General features: G+C 44.0%; 1 protein-coding gene across 2 annotated transcripts in view; it reads right to left on the minus strand.

Moving 5' to 3' along the window:
* Positions 1-21,303, minus strand: part of RARA (retinoic acid receptor alpha) — a 119,791-nt gene that overhangs the window by 77,220 nt on the left and 21,268 nt on the right. Inside the window, exons 1-2 of one of the 2 annotated variants that reach the window (XM_066587349.1) lie at positions 18,878-18,896; positions 7,468-7,912 (exon numbers count right to left, since the gene is read on the minus strand). In XM_066587349.1, coding sequence (XP_066443446.1) covers positions 7,468-7,645 — 178 coding nt within the window. In that variant the 5' untranslated portion in view covers positions 7,646-7,912; positions 18,878-18,896. Of the gene's footprint in view, positions 1-7,467; positions 7,913-18,877; positions 18,897-21,303 lie in introns of those variants that run through there. The other variant, XM_066587348.1, reaches the window with a different exon arrangement.

Here is a 21,303-nt window from a genome sequence, read left to right on the forward strand (position 1 = left end):
CGTCTCATGTAAGCTGCGGCAGAAATACTTCCACTGAATCTAATTATTAAATGCCCGCAATGGGTAATTACATGCAAGGAATTTTCCTGATAGCCAATATTTATATAGCACTGGCCGATTATGTACAGCAGCCCCTGGAGCTTGCAATCTAAATCAACCGTCATAATCCCATTAAGGCCTGGATTTGTATATATTCCAGCATTCGTCTTCCATGGCCGGAACTGAACACGTGGCGCCAGAACAGCCAAGGCAATCATCATGATGACGCCCTGACTGCAGCCCTGTGGTCACAAATGTGGATGTCCTGTTATAGAAGAAACCGGCCAATCATTGGATGCACGCTCTGCGGACAGTGGATGTTCCGCCATAGAAGAAACCGGCTAATCACTGGATCCGTTCTCTGCGGACAGTGGCTTAATGAGTGTCAAGTTAGTTTATGGAGATTATCCAAATGTGTATGGTGGCCTCCTGACTCGATGGCAGATATTGGGAGAAAGGACAGAATATGCATGGCTGATCAAATCGAGCATGCATGCGTATGAGGGGGAGGAGAGTTTGGGCAGATGGTCACTCAGTAGACCGCTATCCAATGTGTTAGGCTAGACTTATTCGAATAACAATGGACACTTGGGGTTGGAACACAATCAGATATCTATGGGTAGTTGCTCATGCATCTTCAACAACTGTTGGACGGACGACTATTCACCTGACAACCGTTTCCCCCAACTCCTCCATACACATGGACATTTGGCTTGACCAAACGTTCGTGTTTAGGAAGTTAAGCAGAAGCCAGACAGCTCTGGCGGCGGCTTATTTCTCGGGGAACAAAAGGAGCGGGCATTAAAATTCAACATCCACAATCCTTCTCCCCCAACCCATCCTATGTCATCTGTTGGTGGAAAGTTGAACTACCCTCATGCACATTAGAGAGTCATCCAACCCCGCCGGGCAACTAAACTGTAATGTGTATGGGGGGCCTTAAGTTGTCTGGTTCAGAAAACTACTTTTTCAAACAACCTATTGTCACCTCCAAATCCTTTTTTTAAGGTTTCATTAAATAGCAGGGGACAGATAGCTACTATAGAGAGCGTATCTCTCTCTGGAGGACCCCAGATGTCCTTGCATTACAGAAATAACTAAACACCATGTAATGCTTAATATCCCCTGTGGTGGCGCTGCAGGGGAATTGAACACTTACTACAGAGTTGCCTAAAGATTAGCACTGATCGTTGAAGGGTCTCAGTAACAGAACAACACGTAATGAGGGATTTGTTAATGAAAGGAGATTGAAAATGTGAAAAGCCCTTTAAGACGTGAAAAGTACTATGATGCTTATTGCTACCTTGTAACCTTGAGCGAGGTGTAAATGTATTTACATCTGTTTGGGGTATTTTTGATCAGGCGTTTATAATGCTAGAAATAACTTTTCACCTGCCTAACATTAAGGAGACCTCGTCAATGCTATGCACGTAAGGACATATACACAAGTCTGCATATTTTACAGCGCTGCCGTCTGACAAGGAACGGGTTACGTGCCAACCCCTCTGGGGACTTGTTATGGCAACAGCGCAAAAAAAGCCACAAGGAAACATGGCTTTTCAATTATCACTTGACCAACTTCACACCTAAACCTGAAAATGTCTCTAGCGAGGTGTCCTCTGAAGTGGTGTTCTGAAGGTCAAATAGGTAAATGTTCTTCTTATATTGGTAGGCAAGAGGGACCTGTCCTCAACGTCTGAATGTTACAAGCTGGAAAAACAGAAATTGTAAGGAATGTGCCCTCTTTCTGCATATGAGAAGGCGCTGAAAAGCAATTATCTTTACGCGGAATCCTGTGTTGGGAGGTGGTGAGTGGTTGATGTTCTTTGATTTTTATCCCTGTGAAGGTAGTCGGGGTCAAGACTGGACCACCAGAGTACCTCCAGTGAGCCCAGACAATATTTGGGCTTTTATGGAACAGGGTTCCGAGATAAAGAAGAAGGCAACCCTAATTAGATGGGACTTTAATGTTAGAGTTAGGGTAAAGGCCCACATATGCAAAACAGCAAAGTCATAGTAACATGTCAGGCCGAAAGGAAGGCACATGTTCATCTAGTTCAGCCTATTACCCCACATTGTTGATCCAGAGGAAGGCAAAAAAAACCAATGATGTAGAAGACAATTTTCCTCATTTAAGGGAAAAAATTCCTTCCCGACTCAAAGCCTGGCAATCAGAATAATCCCCGGATCGCCAACCCTTCTGAAGTAATTAGCAAACATTACAGGCTATATTATAATGCTCAAGAAAGTCATCTGAACTTGCCGATTTCAGTGGGACTAGTTGAGTTTCTTATGTGGATGGGGGCCTCTTGAATCTTCCCTCAGGGCCTTAGGGGAGATAAGCTGATGTTAGAGGTGTCTAATAGCAGCTTTTACCGGTCCATGTATGTGGGGGCAGTCAGGAGAAATAGCCATTGGTTATTGGAGGTGTATGGGCACCTCAAAGGGTTTTTTGGGGAATTAAACTATTGATGACCTACCCTCAGGTCTGACACATAGGACCCCTACTGATTGAAGAAGTCACAGCGCTCAGGTGAGCACTGCAGTGTCAGGTTCATCAGCCACATGACGTGAGAGCAGGTTATCTAATTCAAGTCAATGGGACTGAGCTGCAATTCCAGGTACAACCACTATATGATTTATGGCGCTGTGCCTGGTATGAGCTGAAGTGACAGCGGTGCTTACTGGAGCGCCACTGTCATTTCAATAAGCTGATCGCTGGGGATCCAGAGTGGCAGACCCCTGCCAATCAATTACCTCTCCAGTAGGCTATATTCTGCTGATGGCTTTTGTTCACAGAGAAGCCCTATATAAAAAGTCTACCGTGTGAACATAGCTTGAGATCAGGCGCAAAAAACACACCAATAGCACCAATCCAAACCATATCCGTCGCCCTCCCGATCACAGAGTTACTATATAGCAAAACCATCAAATAACTCGTTCCATAGGGCATGTTCCCAAGGCATAACCCACAGCAGGAATCTGAGGCAGAGCTTCGGTTTTCTGCCGCAAATTTGCATTTAATGATGCCGCGGATCCACATACGGATTAACCCCATTCAACGGTGCATATAGATATCCCGACGCAGAATCCATGTCAAGAAGTGATATGTTACTACTTTTGGTCTTCAACATGGATTTTAAAAATGAAATGATTTTATGCGGAAACCATGCGAATTACACATCAATTTCAACTGTGTGAACACGTCCGAACGCTATATTAGTGGAAGTCTGCAAAATATGGAAACAAATTAAAACGGCCCCCCGGTTTCAGGTCAAAATTCTCTCCTGGAACTGAAGAAGATCTATCACTTGCATGTAGTGTCGTTTGCTATCCTAGTATTTGGTCATACAAGATGCCAGCTGCCATGTCCTATCCAGCACTGCTTTCTGATTGGCCAGTGTTGTTCACATGAGCAGCACTGGCCAATCGGAGAGAAGGAATAATGCATTGGTAGTCTAGAACTACCAATGCAAGTCAGAGATTAGGTACTTTGTACGCCATGAAAATGGGACCTGAAACCAGCAGAACAGACGGACGGCGGCGAACAGTGCAAGCAATATACCACCCGCCCCCTCTAGTCCACGGACAGAATGTTGTCCCAAAACTGGAGGGTTAATTTTAATGTCCTCTGCTCTCTATACAATTGATCTCCAATAATAAAAAAGTTATTTAGCATGAAAAACGTTTTTTTCCCTTTTTTTAGATTTATGAAATTGCTCTCCCAAGGATGTCTGTGACCCCTTTTATACATAAGTTCATTGACGGATCCTGTAAAAAAAAGTGTCAATTATTATCTAATGTTTAGAGGAAGTTCTATAACAGTGACTATAAAGCGGAGGGTGTCACGAAGTCAGGAACATGTGACCTGCTGCGGGTTTATTAGGAAAAAGATCTGGTACTTGTCCTGCTGTCAGTGTATTCGGAAGAGATAAGACGTATCTGTTCTGATGCCTGATCAGAGCGCGCTCACTGCATCCTGAAATATTCATGCCCCGTCATCTGATCCTATATCAAGGACACCTTTATATACCTGAACCACAGCAATATGGATCAGGGCAACGGGAAGAGTGCAAGTCAGGCCGGAAGGGAGCTATTGGAGGAAAATAGGTAGAGTAACAGCTCGAAAATAAGGGGGTTTACTCAGTCCCCCGACACCCCGGAGCGCCCCTCTCCCCAGAAGCTGCTGATTATTCCACCGCTGATACACAAGCTGTCACTAGCAAATGTAATCAAGGACAGAACTAAGAATTTATCATCCACCATTGACCTGCCGCCTCAGGACGGGAAAAGAACAGCTACTCTGTAACCCTTTGTGTGCCAAGCCAAATGCACGGTGAGGTCAAAAACAGTCTGCTCGCCTTTAAATTTTAAGTTGAAAATATGCTTTAAAAAAAAAAACATGAAAAACAACCCTTGCATTGTTATAGAAAGTATTTTTAAAAAAATAACATGAAAAACCATGGAAAGTAGTCCATTGTGATCCAAGAATCTGCTATAATACGTAGATCCATCACATTAGGAGCCAGCTTGGGGTCACCAGACATGGCCCTTGCCTGAAGGCCTCATATGTTCACTGACACAATGTTATTAACATCATATTTTTACAATATTTATGAAAAAATCAATGTATTCCTTTATATACGGCCATGATATAGTCGTTACTATTTATTTATATGGCGCCAAGTCATCTACGCCACAAAAATACTTACTATAGACAATTCCAAAGTACGCCAATCACATTTTTGATACGCGAGAGGAAACTCAATTTTTTTATGGAAGCCCAAAGGAAGGATAGACAAACTCCATCTAGATGTTGCCCCGGTTGGATTTGAACCCATGGCCCATTGTAATATCAAGAAACCCCATTTTCTGAGTCATCATTTTAACTACTAGCAAATTTTTGGAGAGTGGAATCTACGGACAATCACTGACATAATCCAAAAATTTACTAATTGGGTCAATGGTGGAAGACGACCCATTCTGTCATGTTAATAAAAGGAAATTCTAACACAATAGCGCTAATTAAAGTAGGTCTAAGATACATTGTGAATGTCTTAGTCATAGGTGAAGAGGGTTTCAGCTCACAAATGCTCCGTAAGGGCTTCGAGGACACAAAGAGCTCGGAAGCACGAAAACCATCAATCTTGTAACAAAGTTGCTCGGCACATAACAGTGCAAATCTCTAAGCATGCACCGGAGGAGAGGAGGGAGCCGCGAAGACTTAAAATTTAAGGTACATTTATGAGGCCACATTGTTAAAATATACTGCAACACATTTGGAGTAATGGTCTTTCCGAGACTTGAATTTTAATCAAAGCCAGAAGATTTGCACTTTGTGATATGACGGGCCTGTGGAGGAGGGAAAAAGAGAAAAAAAAAATACTCCTTCCAGCTATCTTATTCCACACATCCCCATCAGGAGCAAATGTCCTGGGATCAGGCCCCCTGAGCGGAACAGGTAAATCAATCAAACAGGGAGTCATTCAGATCTATCTCTTGGAACAACAGAGCCATCTGTGTCCATGGGAGGACTGCCTGAGATCTGCTCTAATCACACAATCTCTCCATTAAACACAGCAGGGATATAGGGAAACGCCATCGAAAAATATGCAAAAATATACAAAAACAAACTCTCTACTATTTCAACTTCTGTACGTGTAAACTTTTATACAATAGTTGTAGAGAAGAGCCATTGCCTGAAGAACGCGAGCTACACATATACATGTAGGCAGACAACAACTTGATAAAAACATGAAGAGCATTGTAACGACAGCCTACACGTTTCCACTGTAGGACAGAGAATTTTTTTGCACACATTTTATTCTCTTGTTACTTTCTATGCAGTTTTTAGGCATTTTTAGGACATGGGTTACATGCATAATTGCAAAAAGTGAAAGGCATAAAAAGGTGCGTCCTGTTCTCACGTGCTAATAAAGAGCGCACATTCATGAGACCTCGCTGCCTTTAACTGTTACCTGTAAATTATTTAGTAATCTAGTGAAGGAAATGTAATGAAACCAATATAGTGTAACAGTCAAACGCCGGGGTCCTTTTTTTTTTTTTCTTCTCTACCGGCTTATGAGGTTGTATATCTTAACGCATAAGAGTATGGTGAAAATCGGAACAGGTATAAAAGAAAATGCAGAATGTTGTTTGAACGGAAACAAAAATTTACATATATATATATATACATACATACATGCAAATACAGAAAAGGCGTATTGTATTTAGATGCATATGTACACTCGCTCAAACTACATGTAGGCAGCTCAAAAACACAAATGCCGCCATGTTAGGTAATAAAGTCTACAGGCTTAATCCGAGCAGTGGAAGGACTGAGCTAAACTTCAAGGAGTGCAAGGATTTTACCAGTAAATTAAATGTTCTTAGAAATGTATTCTAGTCTTTCGTAAGCCCAAATGTCCAACTGGCTCACCGAGCCAAGTTTACCGCCAACTATTTCTCCCGACTCCTCTGGCAGCGACTTACCTCCTCAAGTACAAAAGGATCAGACATGTTGAAATCCAATGGCTGCGATCCCTCTCTTCGCCTAATATCTGCCCTCAAGAAAGAGTCAGGAGGCCCCTATACACATTAGACAGCTGGCTGATCCCGCTGGGTTCGGACAGCATTGATCAAATATGCATGGCCAGCTTTATACCTCAGCAATCAGGCTATGAGCAGAAGCAAAATGCTCTTGGATGTGGCCTACTTGGCAGGAAAAAAAATCGTGAAAGCAGCCCTCTAGTTTTGGGGAAAATGCTGTTAGGGGACAGGAGGAGGAGGGTGGTAAGTTACCTGCCGTTGTTATTCTCTGCCAGCCCAGCAATCTGTCGATTCTGTTCCTGGTTTTCAGCCGTCCAAGATGGCCACAGCAATTTTCTAACTACGTAATGCACACTTGCACTGCTTTCCGATTGGTCATTGCCGATCATGCACTGTGGGGATTAAGTAGTCTGAAAATTGCATCCAAGATAGCCTAAAACAGATTCTGGCAGATCAGGGTGACGGCAGAGAAGAACAAGTGCAGGTAATATAGAACTCGCCCCCTCCGGTCCTGAGACAGAATTTTGTCCCAAAACCGGCGCTTCACTAGAACCACTCTTCTTGGGGTCTCATGATATAGGAAAGACACCCTAGTATGTACAAACAAGAGTTTGGATGTGGGTATGTAAATAAGCATTACCCATCTGCTTGGTGCCAAAGCTCAGGACTCATGGGCCGAATGTCAACAGTAAGAACATTAAAAAGTTAGAACATATCAAATGTTTTCGTTTTTTATTATCTTTTCTTAGAAAACTCCTTTAAGGCTAAAAAATGAAGAAAAAAAAGACACAGTATAAATGTGTAAAAATAAGCATATAACCAAATAATGCCAGTAAAATAATAGTTGAACAACATGGAATAAAAAGGTACAATACTCACTCGCTGGAGAAGGTGTGCTATATCCACTGAGAGGGAGTTGGTGTTGTACTCCGGGCAAAGCTCCTGGAGGGGACACACCACCAAGCATGTGAGGAAAGAAGAAGGCATAATGGGGAACAGGATATCCATTCATGTGACCTGGCCCAGACGGCGGGCAGGGAGAATCGTTACTAGTCATTGCCAGGTGTCCAGCCTACCGGACTGGCTCAAACCCTTCGAATTTCCATCTATGATTGTTCCAAAGAGGGGATACACCCCCCAAAAGCAAGCAGAAAGGTGCCGTAGATCCAAGGCTCAAAGTTGAGATCCAACCAGAGATTAACACACTTATCGAATTACTGGCCAAAAATCCGGGTGAAGGTGATAAAGAGTTCTGCAGGCCTCCAGTATCCCATGGACCAGGGACTGAGTGACTTCTCGGTGATATGATAGGTAGCGGGAATCACTGCAAAACAAAATCATAAAAATGTTGCATTTTGATAGAAAGACAGGAACAGACATGGAGTGTTTGCAAAAATAGAAAAAATAAACATCGCACTATGTATCTTTGTGTTCTTCGATAGCAGAGATCTTGCGCTCTCCCTACCAGGAAGAGCCTTCTTACTTTGCTCCATATACCTAATTATTGTTCCTAGCACCATCTCTAGTGAACCTCTAGGCTCTCGCTCATCGTTTGTTCCATATACTTTAAGGTGTTGTCTGGTTATCAGACAATACGCACCCTTTAATTGCCCACTGTGTTAAATTAAAAAATCGGAGCAGTGCCAAGCCACCACGATCCAGCACTGCAGTCCCGCTGTGGTCCCAGTGTTTGGCTGCAGTGGTCACCTGACTTCCACTGTCATAATCTGTCAAAAAAAAATCAGGCTGCAGTATCACCACTCGTTCCCCTGGTATCAGCACTCACATCCTGAGCACCATGATGCCAGGAGCTGAGTCACTTGACTTCTTGTAACATTATCCTCAGCAACAAACATCGGGACCACAGCGGTACTGCAGCTCTGGATTGCGGCGGAAGGGAACAGCTAAGGATTGCTCCGCTTCTTGTTTTAGAGCAGTAGGTACTAAAGGGGGCATGTTGTCCATTACCTGGACAACCCCTTTAATTATTAGCAACATCTCTAGTGAACCTCTAGGCCCTTGCTGGCCTGCTTATACCAACCCATGTCTTTCCCAGGTTCTTCCACCCTTTGCACTAATGTACACTACTACACTTCACTCTAAAACCTATACACCAAGCCTCAATGCTTTGCAATTCCATGGATGTCTGCTCACGTAATGTTCTCCTGTCCCTCAGGTTCACCACTTTATCCAACAATCATCTTTTTTCTGCCGCGACCAGTGTCATGTCTACTGATTCACCATCTTGAATAATACCATCTCTTAACCCCCACCTATTGCCTCCTTCACTGTCCCTCACTCCATTTCTTCGCCATCAACCTCCTCATTGCTTTCCCTGTATGTACACACGGGGACAGATGCCTGCAGTGTGGGACGCAGTGGATCCATCACGCTGATTACACGTCGGCCGGGAAGGGGGATTTGGGAGGATTTTTTTTTTTTATTCTGGGATTCAAGGGTCGTAAATCTCGATGCGGCGTGAGAAAAGACCCGTCCTTACAGTTCAATTACACCAAGCTAATGAGCCACCCAAGAAAAATGGGGCTATCGAAGATCTGTACAGAAGTCAGAACAAGAGAAAGGCGGAGGGGGGGGGGGGGTGCACTGCAAAGCCAAGACAAATCAAGAGATTGTCAGAAGAGACATTCACGAAGAAAAAGCAGGACAGACAGTCGGATAAAGATGCTGAGAACAAAAAGGGAAAGGACAGAGAACAAAATGAGAAAGGGACAAAAGAATAGTACGGTGGCTGTAGGGCAGACAGGTAGAGGGACACTCACAAAGCACAAAAGGACAAATCCACAAAAATGCAAGAGAAGACACAAAAATTAACATTGAAGAGTGGGCACACCTGCACAGTGGTACCTGACTAGAGACACACATAGAAGACAGCAAAGAGACCGAGACCGCACAATGTACATAGCGAGACATACACAAAGAGCCAAGAAGAGACAGAGCATGCACAGAACAGACCGCAAGAGTCAGTGGAGGGCAACACTGCTGGAGACATACAAAAGAAAGCACAGAGGAGACCATGGGGGATATAGACCGTCATATTGACGGTAGATACAGGATATAGCAGAGAAAAGACCTAAGTATATATACATATAGCACAGAGACAAGTAAAGTGATGGGGGAGTATATCCTGGGATATACAGATATATACAGAGAGGACACAGAGAATTATGGAGAGCGGAGAGGATGCAATGCTAGAAACCCATACACAGACCAAAGACAAAGACACACACATATACATACATACATACATACATACATACATACATATATATATAATATATATATGGTCTGAGGCTAGACAGAAACACATAATGAACTTGGCGCCTAGTGGTAGGAAGTAGAACGTAAAAGAAAGCCAAAGCGAACAATTCCTATAATAATACAAAGAGGGCAGATGGGGACATAAAAAAGTACACATATAAAAAAAAAAGGGCAACGAATAGACTCATGCAGAAAGTCCACCTCACAAGTACATAGAGAATCGTCAAATACATACACACAATGCGTACCCCAATAGGGTGGTGGCAACTGAAGCGCCAATAATTAAGACATTCTAACCATTAACGATTTGTCAGAACTGTTAGCTATGTGATTACGGAGAGAAAATGATTGGTTGCTAGCTAAGGAAATATATTCCAATGGTTAGAAATGTAGCAGACTTATAATTTGTGGATCTACATATGTCAAATGTCCCGATCAGCAGGATTCTCCCATGGGAAAGTCTCTCTCATTGTAACACAACATCTCCGTATGAGCAGAATAAAAGGAATCTGTCACTAGAGAGATCTAGAGGGTCAGATGATCTGATATCAATACACTAATGCGTGCAACACAAGCAACTGGACATCCCCCTTGACTCCTGTTAATGGGTCTTTAAATAAGCGCTATACGTAAGAGACAGTCCGATGATCCCCCTCGTGCAGACGGCCAAGAACTTGCTGTACAACATACAGAGTGTACTTGCAGTCTACCAAGGAAGAATTTGCTAAGATGGTCAAAAGTGTTTATTTTGGTGACAGATTCTCTATAGATGCAAATGGTTTCCTACAGAACTGGACTTGCAAAAAAGTTATTCCATTGGTCCGCCTTCATCCAATAGGTCATACCATATGCACATCCATTGTTAATTGCATTACAGACTTTGCTGTTATCATTGCACACATCAGTCATATCAAATTACTAGAGGTCCTTTTCCACTGGTAGATTTTCTGTCAGGAAAGAGCGTTGATCGATGTTTTTGCAAGCGCATCGGCGTTCGTTCAACTCCTTTCACATAGACAAACCAGCAGTGCTGTATGTGCTTGAAGAACCATTAGTGCGATCATTCATAAGGGAGATGGAACAATACCTCTGCAGCGCCACTTATTGCAAGGCAGCATTCCTGCAAGTCAATGTTAGACTCTTTATACAAGCCTTGTAACAAAGACTGGGAATTGAAAGCCAAGCCAGAATCTATACACAGACGGCTGTTTCGGGTGTTTTCACCTCATCAGTGTGCAGTAGGTTTCTCGCTTGGCTAGCGAGAGGCTGGGACGGGGGTAAGGAAAGCTATATTTTCTCCTTAGGGGGAGCCCCTGGAAGGTGAGTGAGTGAGGAGACTTATAAGGCCACTCATGCTCCTCTGGGTAATATGTAAATAAGGGAGATGCTCTCCCTAAGTAGAAATGATAGCGTTCCTGACCTGCTGTCATTCAGGCACATATAGTCCATTAGTGTTGAAAGAACATCCTTCTTTACACAAAGCGACGAGCTGCCGGAGAGCCAAGAATTTTTAGTGTTGCATAAAAGATTTGATCCCCTGACATGTGTATATACACATTTTGCCAGCGGACCACAGACTCCTTCTCATGGAGCATTGATCAAGTGAACGAACATTTGTTCTCAATTATCGGCCCATGTAAAAGAGCATTTAGAGCCAAAAGGTTTGTTATGCATCAACCCATAGAAATAGAACCCAACAGTAAGTAATAGGCTCACAAATCTGCTTCTAATGGGGTTGTCTTCTGGTGGGCATTGTTGCTGTAGGTCAGAGCCATAGACCACCACAGGATTCTGGTGGACCTGTCCAACCCATGTCTCATGTAAGAACATTGTATGATCAAAGGAACCTCAATAAATGCTGAGGATATACAGACAAGGGGTTCCAACAGCAAATAATACTGGACGTTGATTGGATAGGGGGCCAACTGACCTGTATATGGGCAGCTATAGATAGAAAGAGAGGCCTAAGGCCAAGTCCACATGAGTTGTTGCATCTCAGGTGCAACTTATATCGGACAGCATGCAGATACTAGTCCATGTGCCGCCTATAGGACAGTCGAGTGTATGTCTATTTCTAGTCCGCGAAATGAACAAGAATTGCACATGCCATGAGTTTTTCACGTGGGCCAGTGGTCCGTGTGAAACCTTACAGCGTCATAGCCCTATAATGGGACCGTGCCCTATCTGTGGATTGACAATGGACAGCACACAGCCCCAAATACACTAGGGTACGGGTTCCATTGACACACTGGATTTCGGGCAGTAGTACTGCCTACAGAAAACCCAAAGTGTTTACGGTCCAAACCACGCAAATGAGACTGTAACACATATTCTCCAGGATGTGGAATAAAATCCATGCAGAATTCACCTGCAGTGCGGATTTTAAATCTGCAGCGTGTCAGCGGTTTGCTGCAGACCGTCACCCCGATATTCACCCCTTTTCATGAGAGCAGTGAATTCCGTGGCAAATAAGCATTTGACATATGCAAATGTTGCCAAAGAATCAAAGCAAAATTTGCAGCGTAATTTCCATACGGCTATAGAGGAAGGGAAGCAGTAAAGGCAACGGCCACATGGGGCAGAATTTCCACAGTGGAAATTTGGCCGTACAGCAAACAATTTACATGCGACTTAGAATCCGCGTCACGTCGGTTCTGCTGCAGGCTCTAGATGGACTTTTTTCTACATCATGAAACAGGCTGAACTAGATGGACATTGTTTCCCTTCATTCTAACATACTATGCTACTATGTATGCTACTATGTGGATGATATTTGTTACAATCTCATCTACATGGTTTGTACTGTAAATGGTGCATGGTGAGCAATGAACAAATTACCTGAAATCGCTGCAGAATAAATTGGCGCTATACAAATAAGTCCCCCCTTCCCAACTCTGCTTAGGTGTCCAAATACTTTTGGCAGGATAGTGTATAACCAGCTTCACTTATAGAGCAAGAATAATGCCAGGCAGGGATAGAGACATTCACACAATTACTAGGGCAAAGGTCTGCTTGGCCGGAGTATGCACAATAAGGCTCTGCTAAGTAGAGGAAGCAGGCGCTACTCCAGTTTACATATCATTGCTTAAGGATTCCTGAGATTTCAAATAAAATGTCCCGCTGATCATTTTAATTATTGCGTATATGCAATCAATCAAGCAAAGTGATTAAAAAAGAAGAACTCTCATTTACCCAGGCTGATTACCATTACAAATGCTTATTGTTCTGTCGTTATGGTTCGCATTGGACCAATAATGGCTCTGCATGAATGGGTCTTCAGAGACCAAGAGATGCAAGACGGGCAAAAAAAACAAAACAAAACCCCTCATATTATGATCGATAAGGAGGATCGGCTCTGGAAATACCCGACCAAAGAGACAAAAACAGATACTTGGTAAATGTAAGCCTTACACAATGCATTGTGCAAATGTCCTATAAACTGGCATGAAGTCAGCCAACTCTGAAGACAAGGAAGTGGTTAAAAATCCCATCTAGATAACCTTTGTTAATCACATGCAGAATATGAAGCCTAAAACAAAGCATTCCTCTTTCCAACAGCAAATTACAAGTGCTTCACTTATTCTAAGCCATGCACATTAATGTCGTCTAGACCCCCTAATGCTGGGAGGATCAGTTGAGGATTTAAGGGGCCGTTCACATCTCGCTTTTCTATACATCCTCAGGTTCTGTCCCAAGGTTTCATCTGAACTAATGAAAATGGGATTTGGACAGAACCATTACCTTCTATTGGCCTCCCCCGTTTGAGCAGGGTTCCTGCTCATTTTGGCATTTGTGCCGTAAAGAGTAGTGTGTTGTAAGAAAGAAGGATCGGGTGTACCGCAGTGCGGTAGGTTTATTACAGTGTTAGCAATGGCTTTTAAGGTATGATGTACGAAGCATGCGCAAGTGGCTCAAAATTGGAAGTAGGCATGTGCTATTTTGTGGCACAGGAGTTGATGCGCTGGGTGTCCTAGAGAACAGTTGTGGACTGGGTTGCACAGGATTGAAGGAGGCCACAAATCACAAATTAGTCTCCATGGGCTACCAGACTGGATTAACTATGATTCTGGTAAAAGTGGGGAAAGTTACCGCCTTACTTCCACTTCCAAACCACTTTCTGACTCAAACGCCAATTTCTGCGCAGGTCGTGCTACCGGTTGGAATAAAAGTTACTGTTGTTCAGCATGCAAAGAGTAAGAGTGACTGCTTCTTTGAACCGAACTGTTCATTCTCACCCGTGTGTGGATAGGCTGAGTTCTAGGTAGGCCAAAGTCTGGACACCGGTCTGAAGTTCCAGGCCTGCTAAGCTGCCACCGGGAGGTGCCTGTGGGGAGTGAGCATCGCATGAAGGTATGGTGAGGGTTGAGAGAGAACAACCCCCAGCAACAACCAACACACCTGATGCAGGTGAGGGCTCTGCTTGTCCTGGGCCCCACTTGGGCATGATGGAGGGGTTGGGCAGTGGCTTATTGCTCATGGCCCATTGAAATGAATGTGCAAGTGGGAGAGTTGCACTGACGGAATTGCAGCAAACATGGACCTAAATCATAGCAGTAAATACGCTTCATATGCACACACCCTAATAAGCTTGTGGTTGACAAATGCTGTCTTCTATGACCAGGCAAATCACAATTTTAATTTGACTGGCCCAAGTAAAGGGCTTTTTACATGTCCCAAGGACTAGGCGAGAAGGTTTGACTGTCCAATCATCGGAATGAGTAAAGTTAAACTCGATCAGTCGACGAGTTGTTCATCGGCCAATCGCATCTGTTCTCCAGTTTCAAGAAAAATCATTGCGGTGGGCAGTACATCTCCCTATGCGAACGTGGGATGTGCTGCCGACAATGCCGAAACTGTATAAAGAACGAACGATTGTTTGTCCTTCATACATTCTAAGATCGGCTTATGTGAAAGCAGGGTAAACGAGCGCCAATCTTGTTGTTCGTTGCTAGTTACACAGCTTGGATCGAGATCTGTAAAAGGACCCTAAACTCACACTGCCTGGAGCGCAGAGAGGGCACCATCATAGCCTGCGCTAGCTTTCATGCACAGGGTCCATAAGCTATATCTTGTTGCCACGCTGCGAAGGACAAACGTTTATGTGGCAAGTAGGAAAAAAAGTAATGACATTAACAGAGAGAGCAAAATAATGGTCAGACTTTAGCCACAAAAGAATAAGGAGGCTGATCCAAGGAAGGAGGATGGCTCGGATACAGAATGTGCGTGGAAATAAATATACGAGAGCGTCAGGAAGAGAAGCATGTAAGTGTATGAGACGAGAAACTGGAGCAGACGTAAAGTGACCAGGCCGCCACTTTCATACACAATGCCAGGCTGTGCTTGTCCTAAAATGGCCTTGCAAGACACATTTTAATAGGTTCTGCATGAAAGCCGAGTCTGGAAACACAACCCCAATCCTCAACTGCTGGCGCCGTGCCAGCCTTTCCCAGAACACTGCCGTTTAAAGGGATACCAAACTATTTTTTTTCCATCTTTTACAGGACCACTAAACGCAAGAAGCCAATTGCTGGAAATTACTAGTAACGTTAACACGTAGCGATGCAAGAAGTTGTGGTGACTTGTGTGAACTATAAAAGTGCTGATCCTCGGAGAAAGGCGGAGGGGCTGGGGGGGGATTATTTTTTGTTCTCATTGGTGTTATTATGTCCTTAAAGACGCTGGATTAACTATATTGCAGGGAAAATACACATGTGTAATCTAATGTGAAACGGGTATTACTAGTGTTTACTGTGCAAGGGGTTCCCCAGAGAGATGACAGATTGCTCTTTGGAATGTATAATGTATTACCTGGGGAGTCCAAACCTACAGAACCAACGGCTTACAGGGAGAGCTGCACGTATCAATCATGTATATAGAAAAAAGCATTAAGACAACTGTGATGGGGGGGGCACACATTTAAGGGGCTATTCTGGGCATTTTCTACCGATGACTTATACTCAGGATAGGTCATCAATCGTTGATCGGCAGGGATCCATTGATCAGGATCCCTTCCAATCAGCTGATCCTCCAGCTCGCTGTCAATACATTCATCCGCATTGGTGGTCAGGGCTGGAAGTGTAATAGACAGCATCGCTCCCACCGAAATCAATGGAAGTGATGCCTTGTATTACACTTCCATGACCACTGATGTCAATGCCCAGCCCCACTGCACTGACAGCGGTTTTGGTGCGGATTTGCGGTGGATTTAACCCCCTCGTTTGAAGTCTGCTATTTGTGAACACATACCCTTAGTGTGCCTATGGCATCTTGAAGATTGGACAACACTAAATGGGTTTTCTGAGACTAACATATTGATGACCTATCCTCAAGAAAGATCATCAATGTCAGATCTGTGGGAGTTGATGCTCAGGACTCACTCTGATCAGCTGTTTGAAGTGACAGCAGTGCTCGCTTGAGTGCTGCAGTGCTTACCAAGCACAGCATTGTACCTTATATAATGGCTGTGCCCGGTATTGCAACTACTCTTAGGCCATGTGACATCACAAGTCTGAGGAGAATCCACAGCGCTCTCCCACCCATTGCAGCCTCTTTAATCAGCTGATCAGTGGGAGTCCCAAGCAGACGACCCCCACGGATCAGATAATGATGACCTATTCTAGAGGATAGGTCAATATTAGAGTCGGATAAAATAGTGATGGACATGCGGATTCCAGCAGTCTCCCATTTATGGGCCAATGTTTTGCAGTGCCTGGCGAGCTATCAATCTGGTTTATTCATGAGGCACCACTAACCCTACCCAACTTCCATGTTTGACAGCTTTCTTGCTATTATACTATATCCTAAGAAAATGGTCAATCATGGCATGTGGGCGGGGTTTAAAGGGCCACATGAATAAGACCTACTTACATGCTCATCTCATAGAGCTTAGTGAGAAATAGGTCTGAAAACTACAAAATATTGTCCTATTGTTGGAATCAGCGCACTACTTTATGCCACTACTTTAGTGAACGCAGCATGACGTACATGACAAGTTCCCTTTAAAGGGGTTGTCTACGTTAAGAAAAGTCTTTAATAACTTTTTATTCCCAAGAACATCACTATTCCTGTTCACTGAGTCGTATTACCGATTATTCCCAATAAAGTGAATGGTGCTGAGCTGTAATACCAGACACAGCCTTTGGACAAAAGAGGCGCTACAGCTGGAAAATAAAATTTTTTTTTTTTTCCTAATCTCAGACCATTTAAGATAAAAAGAGTAAAAGGAAAGCAGAGAGAGGTAAGGACTAAGATTATAAAGGTTTATTCTAGGACTGATAATATATATGGGCAATTTCCTCTGGAAAGCGAATGAACAAAATGGTAATTCCACATAAGCCGGGCAGCCAAAGTCCTTGAGTCTGTTAGGCTAGTGCTAGACGCAGACTCTGGCAGTATAATCTGAAGTGCAGGTCAGGGTACAACACAAATCACGTGCGTGCCGTGGCATTCACACAATTCAGTTTACATGACTTTTCTCACCTTGAGTCACATTTCACTGAAGTCAATAGAAAAACTGTGAATGCTTTGGTCCCACTTCACTTCTATTGAGTGAGATGCTCAGGGACGGTTTTAAGTTGTGCCAAAGCTACAGTTAAATGCCACCTTGGCTGCCCACAGGGCAATACTACCCTCATAAATTGTGGTACAGAGGAAAACAATTCTCCAATGGGACAGCTCAGTCTGGCAATGGCTGGTTGTACATGCCAAAATTAGTAGCTTCATCCCAGAGGCGTAACTTGAAGCTCCTGGGCCCCAATGCAAAACCTGGAACGGGGCCCCAATGCAAAACCTGGAATGGGGCCCCCAACTATAATGCTTTATTCATAGTACTGGGCTTCTTATATGGAGAAGAGAGGCCTTATGGGCCCCCAAGGCTCCTGGGCCCGGGTGCAACCCCATCCCCTGCATCCTCTATAGTTACGCCCCTGCTTCTATAGGCCTGGACTGTAATCTACACTATCCAACCAAAAGTAAATGGACTAGAATCAAAAAATAGCATTTATTTCTATATATTAATACTTAGTGGGGCTCTTTTGGCCCTAATGACATCAAATACTCTCCTCGGCACTTTCTACTAATGTCTGTTAAATTTCAGCCAGTATTTCCCTCCATTCATCCTGCAAACATCTAGCGCATTCTTTCAAAGAATATGGATGCTGTTCTATTTCCTGACCCGATGTTCCAGTTCATCCCAAAGATGTTCAGATCAGTTGAGCCAATCCAATCATGGAACAAACATACCCTCAAACCATTATAAAACAGCGTTGGATGTGTGACGAGGCTCGTTGTCTTGTTGAAAGCATTAGCTAACCCATCCCAGAGTATTGTCACATTGTCAGCAGCACTTTGTCTAGAACGTCAGGGTACACCTCCGTGTTCATGGTTCTTGTCACTACAACCAACGGACCAAGACCATGCCACGTATAATGCCCACAGACCATAACGCAACCTCCGCCCTACTTAACTGTTGGCACAACACACTCAGGCAATAGGCATTTTCCAGGTGTCCTCCACACCCAGGTACGTCCATCTGATGTGATGAAGTAGTGCGATTCATCACTCCATAGAACGTTCTTCCATTACTCCACTGTCCAGTGACCACGCTCCTTGCACCACTGTAGACGGGTTGTTGCATTGCGCATCATTACGGCCGGCGAGTGCTCAGTTCCCGTCACAAACTATGACTGTCACCTCCAAGGGTCTACTGACAGGGGTGTCCCAATACTTTTGGTAGGATAGCGTATTATGATGCACTGGTTGCTAAGCGCCAAAGTTAGCCTCCTTCAATTGCGTGAATTATCACGAAACGGTTTCACTTCCTATTACGATAACCCTTACGTATAGCCGATTGCACATATTCCTTTTAATTTATAAGATTGGTGCAAGAAGCTGTGAGTTCTTGCAACATGTCTGACGAATATGTAGCAAACGAATGCAGCTTGATGCATTGCTTGACATTTGCTCTATCGAAGGGATTTCCAAAAACGTATATATGTATATTACCCCTTACCGGAGGGGACCAAAGAGTTAACTCCGTCTTGCCTTGTAATACACTCGCACCTCCATAAAATGTTAGGAGATTCCCCACAGACGCAGCAAACTTACGAATACATCCACCAACTCCTCACACAAAAGGGCAGGGAGCCTTTCTTCTGCAGCAGTTTGATAGCACAGGCTCTCCCCCACCCACGGCCGTAACCCTTTCATTGCCCCGTCAGTGGTATGAGTGGGAGAATTGGGGCCAGGCTTGGCCCAGTCTTACCTAAAATTAAATCTGAGTTTAGAGAGCTGTAGGGACAGCAGCCAGACATACATACTAAGGATGAAGGAGGGGGTGGCGGTATAAAAGGAGGAGGCCTGGAGGGTGGAGAGAGGAGTGAAAAATGGGACCTGGAGAATAATATATTATGAGGAAGACAGATGCTTCAGCCTCTGGAATCTGCACTGTGCTAATAAGCCTGCTAGGATGCAGAGCAAAGCCTGCATCTGAGGGTATGCTAGATCCGTGCAGACGCCTATAGAATATATATCTTTATATCTATACAATGCGGCGGTGTGAAGGATGGCTCTATACCCAATGCTACAAATGCACCATTCGTGTAGTCTTAATTGTAAGCTCTGCAGACAAGTATTGTGGAATGTCAGAGAGTGAAATTGTGTTCTATATTTCAACCCCCCTCAGATGTGCAGCCAGATAGGTTACTTCCATAACATATACATGTGTGCATGATTAAGCTCCTCTCTCGCCCTCCACCCGTCTGCTCTCTCCCCGCTCTCCTTTCTTGTTTTCAGATGTTTGGCCTGGAGATTCTCTCCAGGAAGTTGGTGTTCCTTCCCCTCTAGAGAGAGCCAAAGAGAAGGGGGGCAGCAGAGAAAAATGGAAGACGGACAGAAAGGGGAAAGTGGGAGAGAGTGAGGGGAAGTGAAGAAGGTGAGAGACTGACAGTAAAGCAAGAGTAGAAAAGGGATATATGGGGCAGATAGAGAGAAGAGAAGTAGATACAGCAATAATGAGGGTCAAGGACAAAAAGCAGATGTGTATTCTTGGGGATGGGGGTCATGGTAGAAACTGGGGCCTTTGTGAGATTTACGGAACTTATACAGGTGCTCCAGAAACAGATATATCTATACAGCTGGCCAAAAGATTTTTTTTGGCACCATCAAGGTCATAAGAAAAAAAACAATGTATGTCTGATGGCAGTCTGCCTGTATTCTGTGTGTGCAGAAAGCAGCAAGATAACATGCTCACAGCAGAGCAGCTCAGCGAATACTGTACCAGAACTAAGCTTAGTACATAAATACAGCCCCAGAACCAAGCTCATAACATAAATACAGCCCCAGAAGCAAACTCATAATATAAACACATCACCATAAAAAAGCTCCTAATATAAATACAGACCCAGAACCAAGCTTATAAAATAAATGCAGTCCCAGAACCAAGCACAGTACATATAAACAACCCTGGAAACAAGCTCATAACAAATATAGCTTCAGTACATAAATGCAGCCCCAGAACCAAGCTCATAAATACAGCCTTACAACCAAGCTCATAACAAATATTGCGCCAGAACCAAACTCGTAGCATAAATACAACCCGAGAACCAAGCTCATAACATAAATACAGTCCCAGAACCAAGTTCTTTACATAAACACAGTAGCAGAACTAAGCAAATGTGTTGTGGGGGTGCCAATGGGCTGATAGTGGTGCCTTGGAACGTCAGAGGGGAGGAGATAGAGATACAGCCAGAACGTGGAAGATTCATGTAGCTCCAACATGACAATGCCACAGAGAGGAATAAGACCATCTAGCCAGGGTTATATAAGGTAGGCGATCACCCCTAGCCTACACCCGCCTGGTACCACCCTACAAGCTGGAGGCCAGCACCCTGTGAAACTGTACCCTGTGGCCAGCCTTAGCAATGTAGTACCCTGTACCCTGTGAGACTGCACAGGTCAGACATTGCTAAGGCCGGCCATGACTGAATGAGCACTACACGTGCTCACAGATCCTAATTCAGAACCTGATAAGTCAGTGAACCCCTAAATATTTTTCTTTTAATCTACTAGCCATGCAATGTGTATGGGGGTTGCCTCCTGTATTAGGTGCTTTCAGCAGATTCTTCCATGGCCCCTTCTTTCTGTTCCAGTTATCCCGTGGTGGAGGTACCTGGCAGATTCTTGCCTTTCCTTCTCCATAGAAGGGTCTATCTTACATTCTTTTATTACGGCCAGATACCAAGACCAAGGAGAGATATGTCTTGTTTACGTATGTCTGGTCTGCAAAGCTGTTCCGGACATGGGATACATGCAAAGGACATATCCGGTCCATAGAGCAGGCTTCTGGACATAGCGCAAGCAAATAATTCCTTCCTACATTCTGCAAGAAAGCCAGATTTTGAACAGCGACTAGATTAGGATGTGTGACCATGGCTGCCA

This window comes from Eleutherodactylus coqui, chromosome 13 (assembly GCF_035609145.1).
Source record: "Eleutherodactylus coqui strain aEleCoq1 chromosome 13, aEleCoq1.hap1, whole genome shotgun sequence".
Taxonomy (NCBI): domain Eukaryota; kingdom Metazoa; phylum Chordata; class Amphibia; order Anura; family Eleutherodactylidae; genus Eleutherodactylus; species Eleutherodactylus coqui.